General features: G+C 39.3%; 1 protein-coding gene across 2 annotated transcripts in view; it reads left to right on the forward strand.

The window, feature by feature from the left end:
* CA10 (carbonic anhydrase 10) overlaps positions 1-13,789 on the forward strand; it is a 207,507-nt gene extending 193,718 nt beyond the window's left edge. For both annotated transcript variants that reach the window (XM_075111227.1, XM_075111228.1), the window contains exons 7-10: positions 1,668-1,740; positions 9,026-9,180; positions 11,521-11,695; positions 12,553-13,789. In XM_075111227.1, the coding sequence (XP_074967328.1) occupies positions 1,668-1,740; positions 9,026-9,180; positions 11,521-11,695; positions 12,553-12,575 (426 nt within the window). In that variant the 3' untranslated portion in view covers positions 12,576-13,789. The remainder of the gene's footprint in view (positions 1-1,667; positions 1,741-9,025; positions 9,181-11,520; positions 11,696-12,552) is intronic.
* Positions 13,790-15,647: the final 1,858 nt, after the last annotated feature.

Below are 15,647 nucleotides of genomic sequence, written 5' to 3' on the forward strand. Positions count from 1 at the left end.
ACGCAAACCTCCCTAATTACACTGGAGAAGCCTTTCCTCTCATTTTGTATGACGAATGCCTTTTCCCTAAAAATGTTGTTCATATTCTGCCATCAGTCTAAAAAACCCATATATTTCTGAATCGGTGCTTCCTGCTGAAGTGAATAGCTTTCATCATCAGGCCTTACATATTGGATATCTATTAATTCCCTTTAGTACGCTCTAATCCCATTTCATAAGGTAAAGTTCCTGACAAAGCATTAACCTCCGAATTAAAATATGCATTTCACAGAGAATATTCAATAATTAGATACAAAAATTGCCCCCTTTATACAGATCTAATATTTAAGAAAGAAATTTCGGTTACCTTTTTTCATCTAAAATGTATTGTATTATAACCCAACGATCTGACTTGGTTTCGCACAAAAGGGCTAAGATTGAAGCAAGCCTTCAGATCGCCCAGCGTGCCGGTTTTGCCTGAGTAACACATCACTCGTACTTGCAGAGTTGCATGCCTCTTGGAATCAGCAACGAAATTTAGTATCTGCCTCACCATATTTTTCTCTAGGCCTCTCTCACTGGCCTGAAAAGAAACGTTCGATTTTAAATATCCAAAGTAGTTAGCAAAACTTCTGAGCGGGGAAGTAACTACCTCAATTTCCATAAAATGGAACCTGAGCTGAATTTTCCTGAAGGCTGCCTGTCAAACAGAGCTAGTCTGCAGTTTGTCCAATAGCCCATTTATATTCTAAATCTTAATTAAACTTTTTGTGAAGCTTTCCATTTTCTAAGTAAATTAATTTCATTCTGGATAAATGCTAGATGTATAATAGCAGTATCCAGTGTCTGATAAAAAACCCCACAGAATAATTGAAAGGTAGGTAGGATATTACAAGGCTAGCTACAGAGTTACTAAAATGTCTCCATAAAAAGTGTGACACTGATTTTATTGCTAACCAGTAATAATTTTGCCATTTGCAGTGCAATAAAATCTCTTGTTAAACTATCATTGATAATCAACAATGATACTGTCGATGCACACCTCCCACACATACACCCCCTCATCCCTCCCCCCAAAACCCCCAACACAACAGCAATGCCTCTAAGCCCTCTATCATTTTTCCTCTGAATCCTCCTCAGGTATTCTTATGTTAATGTAGGCAGAACATTTTATGTGTATGTATACATGTACATATACATATTCATGAGTGCATGTGGGTGAAATTTAGGCATTTCATATTGGTACGTAAAACAACAGGAAGACAGATTTTATTTGCACCCTAAATAGTCTGCTGCAAGGAAAGTATATTTCTTAATAAACAGAAAAATAATAAATACTATATGAAAATTCTGCCTATTTATGTTAACCACCTGCATATCCCGTCAGAGCTGTTAGAGAAGAAACCTGTTCTCACACGAGTATTCAGGCATTAATTTCCATTCATCCTGTTCTCCCTTCCCTGTTTTTATTTATTTATCTATTTGTAGATATTAACTTTCTAACAAGTTCTGTTAGAAAAATATTTAAGTACTTATTTCCTCTTCCCACAACAGTGGGGAAAAAAGGCAGAAACAATTTGGAGTGGCAGCAGAGACTGAGCGCGTGTGCGCGCGCACAGAACAGCTACGCTTCCAGAAAGGAAATGTTTGTGAGAAGATTTTGACGTTGTACGTGTTCTCTTCTGTAGGTGTCTGAATCATCAAATCCATTTCTAAATCGTATGCTTAACAGAGACACCATCACGAGAATAACGTATAAAAGTAAGTTCCTTTTCAATTACTACAGCTAACAGCTGTATGCTTTCAGTATCAAATAACGTATTTAGAGATGCACTGAAACAAGAGGCAGTTCATTATGGGCAAAAAATACAAAGTTTGTATTGCCAGCAACTCTGCACGAGAAGTTTGGGAACCTGGAAAATCTAGTAAGGTCATCAGTGCATTAAATGAATTTTGAACTTCAAAGTCTATTTTATGTTTGAACAAGCAATAAGTTAATGAAATTATACTTAACAAATACACATACTGTATTCACACAGAATACTCAGGAGAAACTGCCTACTGTTAGCAATAAAGGTAACGTGTGGAGCAGCCTGGATTATATCAAATCAAGTTACGCCAAGATGCTGCATCATCAGCTGTGGATTTGGTATTCATTGATGCTTTCTTTTTGTACAGAAAAGTTATGACATTTCTGTTCAACTATTGCTGTATTTAATGGATATATAAAGAGATCGTCAACAAAGCATCTATGTTTCTTGTACTCACATTTGGAAAATCTTTAACTAATAATGCTCAATCATTCCATGTTTGTATATTGAGCTTGTGGAAAACTGGAGCTTAAATGTTAGTGAAGTTAGGCTAGTTTAGAGAAAGTAATGAAAAATTTATGTAAAAAAGTAATGAAAACCTTATTCCCTTTGTCAAATATTCACTTGCATTCCAAGCAGATGTAACGTTGATAAAGTAAGTTAAATGATACCAGAATTTAAATTTCAGCAAGTACACAGCAAACTGAAAAAATAAGTCATGTAAAACTCAGCCTTCGGCTGTTATTATGAAAACTGTTAAGTCATTGTTTACAGAAACGTCATTAATTCTGCTTTCGTGTATGAAATCTGGGACAGAGTTGTTCACAATAACCGGAATGAGACTGGTTGTCAGGACTCCAGGATTCGGTTCACAACTCTACTAGGGTTTGCCTTGGTTTACCTCCATGTAAATCAGGCACATCATACGATATACCCCCCAACAACATGGCGTTAATCAGAGAACTTTGCATCTGAAACTTGGGAAATCTCAAATGTCCTTTTAACTTCAAGAAAATTCACTGAACCTCAGGTTTATGATGGAAGGGGTTGGAGAGATTTCTGTACACGCCCCCAGAGCACAGAGTCTGATTTCTTTCCACAGACTCCATCTTTTCCCCCTCCCTGCAAAGCCAGGATTGTGAAAACAAAAAGCGATGTGAGACCAGCGTAAAGCGAAAGCAAAGAATTTTACCCATTAATTCCTGAACACGAGCTCACTAGAAAGATTTCAAGTCTTGCCATACAACACCAAATTTGAACGAGGGAGCCCATCCAAGCCCATTCTGAAGCAGATAATTCCTGGCCTATAACATGCACCTTTCTTCCCACTGATGTTTGTCTAATTTTACCCTACAGTTAACAAATCTTGTCACATCTTTAATCTAAATAAGAGGCCTCTATTTTGACAAAACTCTGTTCTCCACTATAACTATAGGAAGGAAGGCGACAGGAGGCTCCCCTCAGAACACTTTTTCCAGACTGCTCTATCAGTATGCAGTGTCATCTTTGCTTGGAAGAAGCAGGACATTAGCTCAGGTTTTAAACTGCCTGTCTTAATTCCATGCAAAAACACAGCAATACTGTTCTGTAGGAGCTTCCTGCCTACCAGTGCTGCTGCAGAGTCCTAAAGATGGGAAGTTATCATAAAGAGTGTATGTGTTTTTTCAGGCTCTCTCACTCCCATATTCCTTATTCCTGGCTTCTGGCTGGGGACCAGCCAGAAGATCTCTGACTGCACCACTGAGAAGCTGCTTTTCCCCATGTACACATGCACAGACCTTCACACTGTGACAGGTCTCACACACTGAAGAAGAAAGGACTCCTGCCTCTTTTTACCCATCCTCAGCCCACATGCTACAGCAGCTGGCCAGCAGAGCAAAGCCTGGACAACTTGTGGTAGCTCAGAGCAGAGGCCATGACTGGGGACATACAGCTCCACAGGGCGGGAAGGCACCGGCAGCATCTTTCCCCTATTGCCTGAGCGTGCAAGCAGCCGTCGCCCACACCAGCAGGCAAGCAAACCTTCCCAATACGGAGCTGTACAATTTGTACGCTGCACTTCCAAGTGAACACTCCTCCCCTCTGGAGTTGACAGCATCCTACAACTTTTCGCTGGTTGTTTTGCCTCTTTAGAAGGAAAATGCAATTCCAATCACATCTAATTTGGGTTTACTAAATGAAATTTCCCATGAAGACGAGCACATAACATAGGCTGCAAAATCAATGATTAACAGAACAGTTTTAATTTTTAACCACTAATGAGTTTCTCTCAAAGTCAAATCCTCGGTAGATACAACGCACATAACATTCTGCAGGGCACTGGGTTACTTACTGTAGTAACAAGTATTGACTGGGAATTTTTTTGTGTAAATTGGGAACGTGAAAGTATTGAAAGTAATTTTGCACTTGTCTGGCGTGATGGATTATAGCATCATTGCTGAAAACTAATTTTACCTCTTACATTGTGAAGATTTCTACTCTGCTTTTAGCAGCTGGAGTTCGTAGCTTGTACTTTAGGGGCCACTCCTGAAGCCAGTACTCAGCAGGCTGCTGACAAAATGACCGGCGCCAGGGTGCCCAGTAGGGGCACGGAGCGAACAGCAAGTGGAGCATAGGTTCAGAGTCAGGACAGGTACTAACGTAACTAAAGTACTTTTTTTAAAGAACAGCAACAAAATTAAGAGCTATCTGTGCTGCTGCATGGAATTTCCATGGGCAAAACGCATTAAAAGGGGAATTTCTACTTTTAGATATTAATGGCTACAGTGAAGTGGACCCCAAGGAATTTTTGAGCGCATTTTAAATGCTTATTTTATTCTGTTATCACAGCCCAAAGAATCTACTGTGAACTGGTTGAAACAAGTGTTCTTTCAAACAGGCTTTAGTCAGAAGCTCTGTGAACATCTCTGAAGAAAAACTGCTTTAATATTCCCCTTTAAGTAGGACATTTGAGGGGGTAAGTTAGCTGTCTTTCAGAACAGTTATGCTACCTTAGCTTTGATCCGGTGTTTGCTTAACATTGGAAAGAATTAACGTTTTTAGATTCCCAAAATTCCATATGAAAATTTGGGCTTCTCATTCTCCACCAAAATACTGACGAAGGTTCAGCTAGGCAGAAGAGCTGTAAAATTCTGAATTTCCTCAAATTCAATTTTTAGCTATTTTATAGATAACGTATAAGGGAATAAAGTATTCCCATTTTCAGAGATTTTCCAGAAAAAGCTTAAGATTCAAGTTTCTGGAAATAGGAGACTATTAATTTCTCAAGGTTCATGTTTCAGTGTGTTCTCTGAAGGACTGAGCTCTTGCAGCTCCTGTCACATGCAGTAAAAGCTCAGCAGTCTCAAACCAGGCCCTAAGGGACTAACCTCAGCAATTCAGAATAAGTCTCTGTCAGGCTGGGTCTAACTACCTTGTGAAGGCTGGTAAATGGAGAAACTCTATTTCAGGATTAAAAAACTGACCTTTACGACATTCCTCACCCTGTAAATCTAATCTGGTTAGGACTGTACTTTCCCCTTTCTGGATAGCATGGTATGAACTTCCAAATCAAATGGACCTTTCTTCATTCAGTAAATAGTATATTCCCTACAATTACTATTGTTTTAAAGAGAACATACATGGAATTTGCTGCAAAAGCAAACCCCACGCGCCTGTTACAAATAGGGGGATAAAAGAAGAGGATTTCCATCATTTGCTAAGAAAATTGTCAGAGTCAAGGCCTTTATGTAAACGAATATGAAATCTAATTTGTATAGAGAAGAGCTCATGAGTTCAGAAATCACCCTAAGGCACAAGCAGATCAAGATAAACACAATGTGGGCTGGAGACAGGAACGATGCTGAAAATCTAGTGAAGGCTGAATGGGTTTATTAAAGGAATTTTGATACTGGCAAGAGATCACACCTGGTGATTTTGACAATTCTGAACTACATATTGCAATAAATATAAAACAAGACATTCAATTGGTGCAGTCTAGTATTCGCACAAACCCACCAGTTCTGTTTCAGTTCCAGAATGGGAAACCTGTATCAAGACGTGGGGAAAGGGAAACCGCAGAGCTGTTCATGGGAAAAATGCCAATAACCAAATGCTTATTCTGGAGTCTCTTCTCAGGCCATTCTCACAGAGCCATCTGACTTCCCGTGGGAATATAACCCATATACAGGCACGAATAAATTCTGCTTTTACTTGACCAAACTTTTATTTCATTATTTCATTCATCCCTATCTCCCCCTTTTCCTGAAGTGATATTTTTCTCCAGTTTCCCATTAACCACAACTGATGGATTTTGACACTTGGCATAATTCGCTGTCTCTCCTTAAAACATATTCTGAGTGAAGACAGAGGCAACGAACCAGGTTTGGAGCCGCTTCACTGCTGGGTGCTGGTGGGGGAGATGGCCACACATTTTGTAGGTCCTCAGTATGCAAAAACAAGGCAACCTAAGCAGCTGATCCGAAGCTCAGTAAGGCTAAAGAGGGCACCTCTCCTGATCTGGAGAGCACTAGCATACGTCAGGCTTGCCTGAATGAGTAGGAGGACTGTGCCCCACGCTGCGCCCACACTGTTACATGCCATATTCCACCCTCAGAGCATTATTATGTTCCGAGAATGACTAAACACTAACTCCACAGACAAAAGTTAGAAACCCATATCAAACTAATTAATTATATTCTCTATTAAAGCAATGCGAGGCAACTCCGAAACCCACGATTACCTGCATTAATGCTAGCACAATAGATCTGTTTCTGTATCTTCTATTTGATAAGCAGTCCTACTGTTAATAATCTGTGCACTGTTCCAAATACAAACTAGTCAACTAGAATGTGGCGCACGCAAAATATATATAGAGCATCAATACCCCTCATCTGTATTAATCTTTACTTAGCTTTCCAGCTCCTCGTAAACGTTTCAGGGCAAATTCTACCTTGTTTAAATCATTTTAGCCCAACTGAAGTCAATACAGGTGTGAAAAAGCAGATTTGGTCCTTAGAGTTTGAAACTATCTATTCTGACTGACTCTGTGCCATTTGGAGCTAACACACCACTCTCCATGGTTCATAAATAATGAACAGGATGTTCATGTGGGAAAGGGAAAAATGTGCGATGACTCATTGAAAACAGGCACTGGCTTGAAAAAAATGCATTCATTCTCCTCTCATGTAATTCTGGCAAAATTACTGCTGCACTGCAAATAATGTTTTTAATGAATAGGACACAGGTGTATTCAGTCATCTCTAGCTGTTAAAATTTAACAGCATTTTCGCTCTAACACTATAGCGATGGTTTTGCAGTTTTGTCTGGAAAATTCTGGGTTTAGAAAGACTCTGTGTCCCAGGCCACGGGCCAGTGAAGGCTGAGCATGTTAAAAAAGGTGACAGCCAGCCACCTACAAGACACCAACAGTACCTTCCGCTCTACTTGAGGATCCAGCTGCACAGCATGGCAATTACCCTGGCTCGAAGCACAAAAACATGGCAGAAGGCTGTATTTCTGAAAAACTTGAAAGGGCATGCCAAGATTATATTTCGTAAAATAACACATTTAAAATATGACATAACCGCAAGGCACTGGTCAATGTGGTATAAATGTTACACTCTCACCTTGACACTTTAACTGATGGCGTAGCCACTAACATCGCTACCCTAGAAGCCTGTAGCATGTTGAGTGCACTATGTCAAAATAAAAAAAAGGTCACATTTGCTTTGCCTGTGTTCTTTGATTTTCTGTTGCCCAAGACAGTCGTCTGCAGTCCTTTTTTTTCCCATTAGATAGTATGAGACAAGCATTTTGCTCACCTAAGTTTTGTCCTTCAGCTATAGATGTTAAATTCAAGTTAAACTACTCTTTTCTTTTTTGTTCTTATATGCTTCCTTGATAGTTCATATTTCTTCCCTTGGTTCCATTTACAATCTTTTCCCAATGGCCGAGGAACTGTTTATCAGCTTTAAAAAAGAAAAAACAAAACCAAAAACCCACAAAACCAAAACCTGTTTGAACTTACAGTGAATGATACATGAAAAACATCAGAGAATCCAACAGAAATGCCTGAATTATTGACACTGACGCAAAAGACACACTTTCAACATTTTTCTTTAGTCTGAGCAGCATCTACTATTTTATTTGTACTGTCTCCCTTGCCTTCCATTAAGATCAATGGCAGTTCGTCTTGTGCATCGAAAGGGGAAACACACCTAAATATGCAGCTTTCCTTGCCTGCATTTTAGCGCTTTCTCTGCAAATGAACCATATTGAACACACCACATGCAAGCGAAAGCACATGGAGCGATTTCACAACATTATGGCTTGTAACCAGCCCAGCTTTCTCCTAGATTCGTGATAGCAGTAGCATATAAGAAGTAAAGTGTGTATATCCCTGAGTATTTCCTATTAAGGAACTCCTACAGCCTAAGATCTCGCAGGAAAATCTGAGCTGCAATTTTGACAGCACTGCCAAATATATTGTAGGGCTGGCATTACACAAGGGAAATAGCGCACGTAGTATAGAAAATGCTGAGGAACTTTGATGAATTTTGAAAGACATAACCATATCTCATTATATTTTGGTACATGTCCACAGAGTGAATTCTGTTGCAGAGGGATACCTCATTAATTCCCAGGGAGACTTATAGAAGCAGGGACCACAGTAAGCTGCTTTCAAGCGTACTTTTTCACCCCGATTTTAGCATTCTGAGCGAGCTTGCACTGCATCCACCCCCACTGTGCACATGAAAGGCCAGCAGGCTTCATTGAGCAGCTTTATTATCATGCATTAACCTTAACTTCCTCCTCTGGTAGCAGGGCAATTAAGTTTTAACACTCTTGGCCTTCCCAAGGCTTTGTTGAGCAGGAATTGTTAATCACTCCAAAATATGGTTAGTCAACATTCTCCAAAGGCTGCTGCGTCTAAATCAATAACTGCAACTTCAAGAAGCTTTTAGCTCTAGGTCTTAAACATGATTCAGACTTTCAACGGGAATGCTTGTGCTAAAATCACGGAAGGTCGGCATGGGCATCTCAGAGTAGAACTCAACCCAAGAGGGATTGCTGGATTCGTGTTACTTGTTCTTGTCCAAACTGCTGGAGTGTTCAGGAATGTGTGTTCATTATACATCATATTTTGGTAAAACGGATGATGATGTGCTGGAATAAAGATTGTACATAAAAAGGGTGGGATTTTTTTTTGTGAACCTATGGTTTTATCTCAATTATTTTCCTTCTTTATTCTCCAGATGATGCATACTTACTACAGGGGCTTAATATTGAGGAACTTTATCCAGAGACGTCTAGTTTCATTACGTATGATGGGTCAATGACAATTCCACCCTGCTATGAAACAGCAAGCTGGATAATAATGAACAAGCCTGTCTACATAACAAGGATGCAGGTAAAAATAACAATAATTTTAAAAAGACTCAATCTAATATATGTACAGAATAATATTTTAAACATATATATTTGTAGCTTGACGTACAAAATCAGATTCAACCTTTTGCCATAGGGATCTCTGCCTGCAATTTATACAGTTTGCAAAAGCATTGAATAGCTTTTTGGCAGAATAAAAATATTAACTATTTAGAGCTCCCTAAGTATCTACACACACACAAATGTACTTTGAGGTGGGCACTACTTTCAGTGAGGGTTTGAACCAAATGGTTTCCAGCGGCCTCTTCCATCCTAAATTATTTTGTGAATAGATATATGGGAATTGTAAAACAAATACAGCAGTGTTGTACAAAAATAACTGAGGTTATTAAGTGTAACAGAGACCATTCTTAGGTCAGAGAGAAACAGACAAGCTGTGAATGAGACTTGTGGCCATTTAAATACACATCAATAGCACATTAACGTGACAGAGATCCAATACATAGGGCCTTCTTGAAAAGAATCAGCTAGTGCTTTCTGGTATAGAATGACAGGATAGACATTGCAAATGTCTTCAGAAAAAAATCAGACTGAAAAATTGAAGCCTCTATTAGAAAGCAGCAGGATAAATCATGCAAAAGAAAACACAATTAATTTCATAGTCAAAATTATGCTGTTGAGGTAACACACCAGTGGAAAGCCATAAAGACTATATTCTACATGACTCGCTTACAATCCAAGGCCTAACATCAGAACACAACAAATTTACCACCAATTGCAGTCTATTCCAGAGCTTCCATCAATGAGTTGCCTATGGAGCCGTGAGCTGAGCTAAAACCTACTCTCCTGCATACTAGAATCCTGAAGGAATATTTGAACCGCCATCTGCCTGTCCCAAGCATGCAGCAATCTGGCCTCAGAAATTAAATGAGGAATGATAAAACAACCCTAAATATTACTTTGGGATCTAAAAATCATATTAACATTGTAAATAAGATGACTTTTAAAAGCCCGAGAGATGTTTTATCTTTGTGATATTCCTTCTGTCCAATTTTGTCTAGATGCAGAGAAAGTACTTTGTTTCTTTTCTAAATGGGCACTTTGGGAGAACGGCACAGCTGAGCGCAGGCAGACACGCTGTACGTTCTGAACTTTTCAAGCAGGAGACGAACGTTTTCCCACAAGCAACATTTTGAGTTACAGCATTAATGTACAAAACAAGGTGTAGAATATTTCTGGAGTCTATGCGAGTAACTACGGGTTATAATCTCATGACACTTACTCCTTGTCATGCTTTACTGGTTAGTTACATCCTCCACTAGTAGTGCTGCAAATTGATTTCATGCAATACTTAATAATTACATTTTGTACTCAGACTGAAAAAGTAATGCACAAGTTTTCCCTGGAAGTTGTTAAAGATTTTCAGTTTGTAAAACCCAGCGACTGGATTTCCCCATTTAAGCATTAAAGGCCACAACCAAACCTGTGAAATGGTACACTGACATGGAAAATATTTTCTTTTCATATTTTTAAGGCAAAATATTTTGAGGGCTTCTGATTTACGAATTGCAGCATTTCTTTTTTTCCCCTCTCTCTCCAGTTTCCCATAAAAAATTTGAGAGATTTTCTTTGACTTAAGCCAATTAACATGCTTTTAGCACAGTTATGTAGCCATCATAAGAACCATTGCTGTCTGCTTGTAGTTTGCATCCAACCACTGCTGGGCACACTGAAAACCCTGGATGATACAGTAATTCCCTCTCTGCTGACCTGTGAAACCATCTCTAGAGAAGGCCAGAGTCTACCAGAAGAACACTGTAGACACAGCAGAGGCAGTAGCAAGACAGGCCTGTCAATGGAGAGAGGATTTCACTTTTTAACATCATTAATTTAATTACTTCAGCAGCATGACTCCGTCAGTTCTCCTTTCCATCCCAACTGGCCATACCTGGTTCTTGAGCACCATCATCCAAAACTGTGTCTTCTCAACTCGGAGCTACACTAATAGCTACAAAACTTAGGAAATTAGCTCTTGTCATTCATCAAGTTCATTTTTTCTGAACCAGCTGCTGCCATCCAGTACTCTGTATTCCATTTGTTTCCTGATCAGACAAGGACACCTCATACCATTTCCGTTTACTCCACACAAAACTAGTTACTTTTGTTTAAAATGGGGCTCAGAAACAGAGGACCACGGAAAGAACAGTTTTACCTCAGGTTAACTCTTTCAACCCACCTCTGACCACACTCACTGAAATTCTGTTTAGCTTTCATGTATTAAGTAGTCTATTGAACAGTGTTGTATGTTGTTTACTTACAGGAAAGACCAGTACTAAAACCCATTGTTTTGTATTTTGTATAGATGCATTCTTTACGACTGCTAAGCCAGAATCAGCCATCACAGATATTTCTGAGCATGAGCGACAATTTCAGACCAGTCCAGCCTCTCAACAATCGATGTATCCGAACTAATATCAACTTTAGTTTACAGGGAAAAGATTGTCCAAACAATAGAGCACAGAAACTACAGTATAGAGGTACGTTCTACCTCCAGAATAATCCTTTCTATGCTTACACTGAGCTCTTTTCTCTGAGAAACCCAAGGGCATAACAAAGCATACAGATAAAAACAGATGAAGCTCCAGATCTAGGGGACTAACAGTATGAGTCAAACATGACATATTTGAAATGGATGAGGAAACTTGCCCAGAAACATGCGGGAAAAGCATAACAAAAAACAGTCTGGGGCATCTAAACTTTTTTTTAAAAGCAGATAGGACAGGCCTTCAGTTTTCTAGCCTCATTTTAAAAGTCTTCTTACCTTACAAAGTGCATTTTGCTCTGTTTTACCCACCTTGGAAAGAAAAAAGGGGGGATGAGCTAGTCTTGGTGACAGCTGATCTCAAACAACAGAATAAATTTCACTTTGGAGGTGCACCACCCGTAACAAACACCCAAATTGGAAAGCAATGGACATTAAACAAATGAACCAAGCCGGTCTCCTGCTGGTGGAGTCTTACACTGCCACAGCTGTGGGCTCACAACTGAGCTGTAATGTGTCTTATGCATCTTTTAGCCTATGCACACACAGTTATATTACTTGCAACAGTGGTGTAAAAGTGCCTTCTTACCAATAATGTTATGGTTATGAAGGAGTCCTACTGAAGGGTGGAAAAGAAAGCACATCCTCAGCAGCAGGGCTGGTGACTGAGTTGCAGTACTTCAAAGAAACAGTCACTCAGACTTAATTCTTTTCCAGGAAGAGGAGGAAACTGAACCTCCTGGCTTTTCCAGACATATTGTTTAAGTGCCTAATACAGTGTTAAATCCAGCCAGTTTCATATTTGGAGTTTATTAAAGCTTAATTGATTGTTTTGTTTCTCTCTCCTTTCAGTAAATGAATGGCTCCTCAAGTAAGAAAGACAGAGCAGGCAGAACCCATAACCTCAGTGGAATGCTACTACTGTGAATTGACATAATCTAGAATGCACCCAACCTCACTCTCTGTGGGTTCGCGACAGCACATGCAAATGTGCTGTAGGAAAAGAGCTGCCATGTTGGAAACTCAACTCAAAATTCATTCATATGATTGGTGGTAAATAAAAAAAAAAAAAATATTAAAAAAAGACAGCATTACAGTAAGTGTGATTACGATTTTGATACAGTTTTCCTGAACAATTTAGCTTCACAAAGAAAGACTTTTCAGCCTTTGTACATACGAAATTCTTCCTCTTCTCCCCCCTCCCTCAAATTAAAAAAAGGAAAAAAAAAAAAAAAAAAAAAAAGAGAAAAGGTGGCTCGGTACAGCATCAAAGTGGAGTTGTGTTCTGTGTGCCAAGTAATCCTTGGAAAGCTCTCATTATTTCACTATCATTAATGGATACTGACAAGACAGAACAAGAAGATTGTAGAGGAGACTTATTTCTAGGTTATGATCTTTCTGTTCATTTAATTAAAAAAGGGACAGACTTCGAGAGATAAGTATTGTAAATATATCACTGCAGAATATAAAGGAAATTGAAATATTTCCCTCTTCGTCACATATCTGTAGTAGGATTTGCCAAAATCAGAACTGATCCATTTTCTGTTTCTTGTTTTACAACAGGTCATACGTTGTGTTGGTTACTATTAACAACTCAATAAATGTGTTTAACAAATTAATTTAGTAAACTTGCTTTGATTTATTTTTTCCTTTCTGAAATAATATGCCTCTACCACTTGTGGCTGCATTATTTGTGGATTGGGGTGGGGTTTTTCCCTTTTTCTTTTCCATGGTTTTTTACTTCATTTATTTGTTTGCAGCCAATTTAAGTGAGTTAATGGCAATTGGGAATTCACTTAAAGCTAGTATAACTTTAACTCCACTTTATGGTCCATCATTAATAGAAGCTGGGCTCAGAAGCTGAAAGCAGTTGAAACATCTCCGTTTAAAATTGCCATTTCCCCTGCTGAATCCATTACTGGGACAAACAAATTCAACCCTGTAAATTGGTGGTGGAAAGGGATATATTTTCTTTACAGATAAAGCAGGAGCTGACCAAATAAAAGCGAATGCCTTTTTTCTTGTTTATAATGGTCATTCACTGTGTTTGGTTACTGTCAAGAACTCAATAAATGTGTTTAACAAGTTCACACAGCGCACGTTTGACCTTCTTGCACATTAAGGGATTTTTTAATTTTATTTTAATCTGGAAAGGGGGCAGACCTATCCTATTCCCCCCCTAATGCTCACTTTATAACCCATAACATGTCAAAGGTCACAGAAAATAAGATGCAGCTAGGAAGCACCTTGCTTGACCAATGAGTTGTTGATACCAAAAGGAATAACAGGCACTACAAGAAGTGAAAGGGAACTGAACCACTGTAAATAAGTTACAGGTGTTGCAAGGCCAGCTGCCTTTAACGTGGCAAACACACTGTTTCATCTCTGGCAGAAGAGAACAGTGCAGGTAGCATCAGACAGGGAACCCTTGAGCCTATGTTGTAGACAACGGTTTGGAAACATGACAGTTTGTGTGGCTTCATCCGTGACGTGAAAGGGAAAGTTATCAGGAAAGCGAAAACATGCATGGGCTGGCATTCAGGGGACTCTCAAAGTAGGTACATGGATGTAGACTGAAACCTGTAAATGAACCCAAAGTTGCCAACAATTCAATTGCTCGGTGAAAGGCGCAGAGGAATCACTAGTGAGAGGGCAGAGATTGGCCTAGATGGGCCGTGACACGGTCGCGTTGTGTTTGGAGCAGGGTTCTGGGCTGATGACCCCTGCCCTGGTAGCAGATAGACAGTGCCTGATCCTCAAGTTATTTCATTTTGAGCATTTCAAATTACTTCCATATACCGGCTCAAGCCTGCGCAGCGATCTGAAAAATCCACAACACAACCAGAGAGGTGTCACGCAGTGACTATTACACTGTAGATTAATATTGTCAAATTCTGCAGCTGAAATAAAGCAAAATTATCACCTTAGGTTTACCTGGCTAATAAAAAAAATAAAATATGTAAAAACTACGCAAGTCATACACATTTAGTATTTTTCGTTGCCATAGTGATCTATAACTTTTTAACTTGTGGTATTGGGATTGTTTCCACTACTTGTTTGGGTGGTTTGTGTTTTTTTGAGCTTCTCCTAGGATTGTTAAGATTACAGAGTAAAGTTACTGAGAGGACAAAGCCCAAAATACTTCAGTCTGTATTTTTTGGACAAATATCTGGCAGTTGTTGATCCAAGCTTGTCAGCGACAGAAGGTAGGGAAGATAAGCCAGACCTCCATTATAAAGCTTTTAATAAGTAATAAAACCTATTTTCTATTTTACTGAAAGCTGTTTGAAGGGATTTAAGAGGAGGGAGATATATGATAGAAGGGACTAGTCCTAGGAAGGAGTCATGCTGTGCTTCAGATAGGGTGAGGCTGCAGTATAGAAGTCCTGCAAATAGAGAAATGGAGCAATCATACTGGGACACTGCAAATATATTTGTCAACATTTCCAACTCAATTTGGTGAACTGATTAACTCTACCTTGCCATGATTTGTTTAGGTTTTTGTTTTAATAATAAATTGCAGTAGAAATAGACCAAACCAAAGCATAGAATTAAATATCTTGCACGTTCCTCACATTTCACTAGTGCTCAAATCTAGACATCTAGCTCCAGTTTTTCAGATCAGGCACGTATCTCTGTGTCAAGAGACACCAAGCATCCAAAAAGAGCCACACCTTATCACAAAGCCTTTAAGCAAAAAGATAAGGTTTCAGTATCAAACAGCTGGCCCAGAGACAATCTTCCGATGTTCAGAGTCTACATAGCACGGCCACACATGCATGCGGTAATCCCTCCAACCTGAGAGCTTTCTATCCGCAGCGCTCACCAGATGCCTGGCTGCACATGGAGCTCTGTACTCAGTACTCGGGAATAGGAGCTGAATTTGTGGCTGCGATACCATCCTTGCCCGAGCCATTCAGATTACGAGTGAGATTCTTCACTTGTGA

This window comes from Phalacrocorax aristotelis, chromosome 16 (genome assembly GCF_949628215.1).
Source record: "Phalacrocorax aristotelis chromosome 16, bGulAri2.1, whole genome shotgun sequence".
NCBI classification, from domain to species: domain Eukaryota; kingdom Metazoa; phylum Chordata; class Aves; order Suliformes; family Phalacrocoracidae; genus Phalacrocorax; species Phalacrocorax aristotelis.